Here is a 6,077-nt window from a genome sequence, read left to right as displayed (position 1 = left end):
CCATTTAATCTCTTTCTGTTTCACCGCACCGTTTATTTTTTGGGGGGGAGGTTATTGAGCCATTTTGCATGCTATTCTGTGGCTTGGGAGATTTATTTTTCTTCTGTTCCAAAATGGCTGACGTGCGCATTCTCCAAATATCAGACAATACCGAAATGGAGATCTTTGGCCTAATACCACGTGACAGGCAATTTGCATACGTAATTAATATTCATTCGCCCTGCGGTGTCTGAATCTTTTTAAGGAGTTTGGAATGGACTCAGAAGCACATTCGTGTCAGGATTTATTCTCCTTCTTCCTCTCCCCAAACCTTCACCATGACACAATCGATTGGAGTTCTCGCCGCACTGATACTCTGTTTCCACAGTAAGTACGGGCGTCAACCTGAAGTAACGCTCATTTTTTTCACATTATCTGCTTTTGCGCTTGTGATTTAACGAATCTGAATTGTAAGCTATATTCAACATTTCACAGTGTGTGACTGACAATACTTTGCATTTCACCAGGTACAATTGCGGATCCTGTCCTGACCCAACCAGGATCCATTTCGGCCTCGACGGGAGAGACCGTCAGCATCACTTGCACCATGTCCGGAGGCAGCATTAGCAGCTCCTCCACGAGCTGGTACTGGCAGAAACCCGGCAGCGCCCCTGTACTTGTTTGGGATGAGAGCTTTGATACAGCTTCGGGTATTCCAGATCGATTCACCGGGTCTGTGGACTCATCGAGTAACAAGATGCATTTAACCATCACCAACGTGCAATCGGAGGACGCGGCAGATTATTACTGTGCTGCTACGCTCAGCAGTCCATATAGATTCATTTTCGGGAGAGGAACGAAGTTGAATCTGAACAGTAAGTAAATCACTTAAATGTCCTCTAGCATTTGTGACGCTATCTAAATAACAAAATGTACTTCGAAACGGTCGGATAGGTGGATTGAATGAGTTCAAATCAAAATGGTTGCTGCGGAAATATTTTTATGGGGGATCCTTGAGTCAGCAGCCAAGTCATTGCAGTGATAGCTGGGCTCAGAACTTTGGTGATTTTCTAGATTGTGTCCAATTATGGGATCGGGTAAAGGGGCAATTTAATTTCGAGTGAAATTCATTTCACTGGAAGCTTACGGTCTGATCTGCTGCGGCTCTCCAGACGTTTGAGCCATCTGATCCAGTCGGCAGTGCGAGGACATTATTTGAATGCAATCGCTGGAAGGATGGGATGTTTTTATTCGCTCAGCCAGTGTGAGGAGTGGAGTACCCTCGCTATATGAACACCGCGAGCGGAACTATAATTAGCAAGACGATAAACATTTCAAAAGTGAAGAAAACAGGCATGAAAATGATCTGAGTGGGCAGGTTTTTTACAAGCTCCGATGGGCCCCGTTGTGTGCTTTATAATTCCATGATTGTATGAAAGCAATATAGTGGTTCAGGCTGTTTCACATGCTGCCCTTGTAGTCTGGTTTAAAACGCTGGAATTACATTCAAAACGTTCACATCAGGCTGCTTTGTTCCACTTGAAGCAACATTGTGTTTTAAGATCTTTCTTGCCTTCAGCCTGCGGAAGGATAGTGTGGTACCTGGGTGGGACCCATTCCCACTGGTCCCCAAACTCACCGAAAACAGTTCGGTACAAGATTCCCAGCCTAACATTTCGCATTAATCACAGGTGACCAAAATAACCATATTGTTGCGAGAATTCCGCCAGTACTAATCGATCCTGAGTGTTACTGGATAACGTAGTAACAAACATAATCGATGCGCAGAATGTTTGCTTCACTCGGAAATTACGTTTCATTTTCTTCCTATCCAATCGGTTGCTTTGGAATGTCTCGGAATAGGTTGTCAGGTTTTTGAGTATTGTTGTGGACTCGTTCAGCTCTGCTGCTGGTTCTGTGATTGTCAGTGAGTAGTAATACAACAAAACATGGGGATTACTGCCATTTTCATTGATTCATGGGATGTGACCAGAAAGCTAACATTCATTGCACCCCGCCTAATATCCATGGATAAAGTGATAGTGAGCCGCATTCTCAAACCGATGTCGTCCATGTGTCAGAGATGCATCGCAGAGCTCTTAGGGAGGGGGTTAAGAGTTTTTGGCCAAGCGACAGTGAAGGAAAGGCGGTACAGTTCTACTTTGGTATGCTGTGTGGATTGATGGGAATTTACCAACTGGTGGTGCTACCGTGCATCTGCTGCCCGTGTGTTCGTCCAGTGGAAAACATGGCTGGTTTGGAAGCTCTTGTCGGAGTTGCGGCAGGGTGCCTCAGAAATATGCACACTGTAGCCCCTGTGCGTCAGTGAGGGAGGAAAGCAATATAATATATTCGTAGAATCATAGAATGATACATCTTTGCAACATTGTTACAACCTACTTGGTCAATCGCGTCTGCACTGGTTCACAAGGAACAATCTAACATTTATTCATGAGCCTTTCGATTACACATTGTATGTGCGTTTAAGTGTCCATTAATTTGCCACTAACAGCCTTCCCGGCAGTAGGTTCCACATCCCCCAAAACCCTCTGGGTGAAACTATTCCCTTCGAATCTCTGCTAAACCTTCTACTTCTAACGCTAAATCCAAGTGCCGTTCTTATCGACCCGTCAAACATTGGCAAAACTGTTTTCCTATCCATTCTGTCCAGACACCTCTGAATATAATGCCTTCCATTAGATCTCCCTTCAGCCTCGTCTGTTCCAAAGAAAAGAACGCTGGCCAATTCAACACTTATAACTAAATATTCCATTGCAGCCGACATCCCTCTCGATCTCCCCTGTACTCGCTCTCATACAATTACATGTTTCCTACGCACCTTTCCAGCAGTTTCAGCATAACCTTCAAGTTCTAACAATCTATACCTCGGCTTATAAATGTAACTGCCTCACATGCCTTCTTTGCTACCATATCCACTTGCTCAGCCGCCTTCGGGATCTGCGGAAATGTATTTTCAGTTCACTCAGTTTCTCTACATTTCTCGGCATTGTCCCATTTATAAAGTGTACTCGCTTGTTTTATTGGCCTTCCTGAAAAATATAGTTCCTCATACTTTTCCGCATTTAATTCCATTTGCCGCTGTTGAACTTATCTGACTAGTCCATTGTTGTCTTCCTGCATTATCCAGCTTTCTTCGTTAGCAAACACATTGTCAAATTTGTATTATCTGACAACAATCATAGAGGCACTCATTGATATACGGACCCTTTACTTCCTGCCTCTGAACCAATTTCGCATCCAACCTGTTCATACCTATGTGTGAACTTAACAAGAGCCTTGCTAAAATCCATGTAGACGATACTAAAAATATTGCCGTCATTCACCGCTCATGCTACCTGCTCAAAAATACCAATTCACGCTGTGGGGTAAGATATTCCGCCAGCAAAGCCGTGACTGCTGTATTTGATTAAACCGCGCTTATTCCAATTGTTCTCCCTTTAGTGAGGTTTGGTTCACTGGTCTAAAACTATGTTACCCCCCTTTCGCCCTTTCACAATTTCATCTGTCCTCCTGTCTCTGAGAGCCAAGCCTGCTCCAGACACGATTGGAAAATTATGGTCAGGGTCTCTTCCCTTCTCAATCTTCCTTTCCTTTATTTTTTATTTTCTTCTTCAAGTCATATGTTTATTGGACTATGTTACGGTGAAATGGACCAGCATGAGGCAAAAAGGAGAAAAATGCTCTTGAATATTTTAGTTGTTACTTTGAGAAATCATATCTGGAGAAAATGCCGGTGTAAAAATAATTCACTTAAGTACGCTTCCGTTTAAATAGAAGTTGATCGTCACACCTGCTCATCGGTGCAGACATTTGAGATTATTCAGCGAAACTCTCGGTTGCGCAGGAAGACGATACCGACATTGAAATAAGGGCTGGCGGCATTTGTCTGCCGACTCAGTTTCAACATTCAAATTACATTCCAAAAAAAAACAAGACGAATTTGTAGCTCCAAAGACAATCGATTTTTACACCGACAGCGACAAACCTCATACTGTTGTAGTAGCCGACATAATACCTCAATGTCAGGGAGAATTGTAGCGACAAACCTCATACTGTTGTAGTAGCCGACATAATACCTCAATGTCAGGGAGAATTGTAAAACGTCAGCCTTATCCTTTTAGTTGGTAATGGATATTCATATTTGAACCCTTTCTTCGATGCCTTACGACGCCTCAACCTATTTACTGAGCGTTTCTCCATTGACTGTGATAGATGGTAACTTAAGTGATAAATGGTGACTTAAAGAGACAAGATTCTGAGACAACGCCCTTTCAGCTTTGCGAATATCCACTAATGACAAAGGAAAGAAAATGCAAACCTGCATTCATTTGGCGCCGACCACGACCTCAGAACATCCTCACAATTATGTGCTTGTGAAGTAGAATCATTCTTCAAATGTCAGAATCATGGCTCCCTATCTAAGCACAGTAAGATCTCACAGTCCTTCTGCTTCGGCGAAAAGGTGTGAGAGATGAATAATTATGAGGACATGTTTGGTTTATTAATGGCCTTTTGAGGGTGTCGTTACGTTATGTTCTAATATACTAGAATTGTTTACAATATTTGTTAAAAACTCTTCCTCTTTGCTGTAACAAATCTTTTGTGACACTCCACTCGCAAAAAATGTCTCCAAACATTTCCATTGCGACAGGGAGTTATTTGTTAAGATTTACGCTACATCGTCACTGTTGGTCTGGGCGCGACACCGTGTGAAGCCGTGGCAAGAATGTACACAAATCCAAACATCAGTCCAGTATGTCGGACTTGCGTCAGAGAAGTGTAAATGGTGACAAAAGCAAACAATCAATTTCATTGTTTAGAATCGAGTTTTTTGAGTTGCAAAATATAGAAATGTTGCGGTCAGCATAAGTTCCAACATTGAGCCCAAATTCTGAGTGATTGACGTTGTTCTGAAATTCTCTTTGGTCGGACAGCTTTGCCTCAGATCACATCTGGATGCAATAAACCTCCCGTCTTATTTTTCTCTTTAATATTTCAAACTCCACTATTTCCTTTAGATCAGATTTTGTTTGCATGTTCCTGTCCAATCAGGGAAAAAAGGAAAACCTTCTCACGTTGTATGTGTTCCAGAAACGAGAGTCATGGCCTTTTTTGCATTTGGCAACAATATGACTCCACAATGTAAAATCTATACATTCCGTAGAATAATACCGATTTTAAAAAACAATTTGAAGAAGGTGAAACAACGATTCAGTCATTTATGCCGATTCTTAATGGATGTACAATCATTTGTCTCTACTTTCCAGATCCACGGAGCCCCATTGTGTCTGTCCTTCCGCCTTCAGCAGATCAAATCACAGCGAAGAACATGGCGACCCTGGTGTGTTTGGTGAGCGGTTTTAACCCAGGAGCTGCGGAGATTGAATGGACTGTAGATGGCAGCGTCAGAAGGAATGGGGTTGAGACCAGTCGGATCCAGCAAGAGGCGGACAACACGTTCAGTGTGAGCAGTTATCTGACTCTGTTAGCCTCAGAGTGGAACTCACACGAGCTTTACGCCTGTGTGGTTAAACACGAGACTCAAGCAAACCCACTTCAAACAAGCATCTCCAGATCCAACTGTATCTGATTCACGCATCTAATGCATTCTTGTATTCTGCCGTTGGTAAAGTGTCATTTCAAAATAAATTCCGCAAATAGTGGAACATTTCAAACATTTCATCACAGTTTGTAGCAGATCGGCTGACTCCCTTAGTTTCAAATTAACTGTGTTCACCCTGAATGGATCAAAGCTTCACTGTAATGTCATTGATACAGCTGTGTAATAAAATCATTATAGCGTTATCTCGACCGACGTTCTGTTATTCTCTCTCTTTCCCTCATAAACAATTAATGGCAGCATTCCAAGGGGAATTAAATAGTGAGATTCTATCATTGTGATACTCTGCACATTTTATTTCAAGCCAATGACATCCAGGCGCAACAAGGAAACGATCGGTGACATTAAATTAGCACCATGAAGTAATATTGCAACATTTTTTTAAAAAATGGACCTCGTTACACTCTGCCATTATACTGAAAGGGCTGAACTGCGTCTCGAGATTTACAAAAATACA

General features: G+C 42.4%; 1 protein-coding gene across 1 annotated transcript; it reads left to right on the top strand.

The window, feature by feature from the left end:
- The first annotated feature begins 271 nt into the window (after positions 1–271).
- On the top strand, positions 272–5,804 carry LOC144502680 (immunoglobulin lambda-1 light chain-like). The gene is made up of 3 exons (XM_078226866.1): positions 272–366; positions 507–854; positions 5,268–5,804. The coding sequence occupies exons 1-3, from the start codon at positions 318–320 to the stop codon at positions 5,588–5,590; spliced, it is 720 nt and encodes a 239-aa protein (XP_078082992.1). The 5' UTR covers positions 272–317; the 3' UTR covers positions 5,591–5,804.
- The last annotated feature ends 273 nt before the right edge of the window (positions 5,805–6,077 follow it).

This window comes from Mustelus asterias, chromosome 13, assembly GCF_964213995.1.
Source record: "Mustelus asterias chromosome 13, sMusAst1.hap1.1, whole genome shotgun sequence".
Lineage (NCBI taxonomy): Eukaryota > Metazoa > Chordata > Chondrichthyes > Carcharhiniformes > Triakidae > Mustelus > Mustelus asterias.
This window is presented reverse-complemented; position numbering and strand designations above follow the sequence as displayed.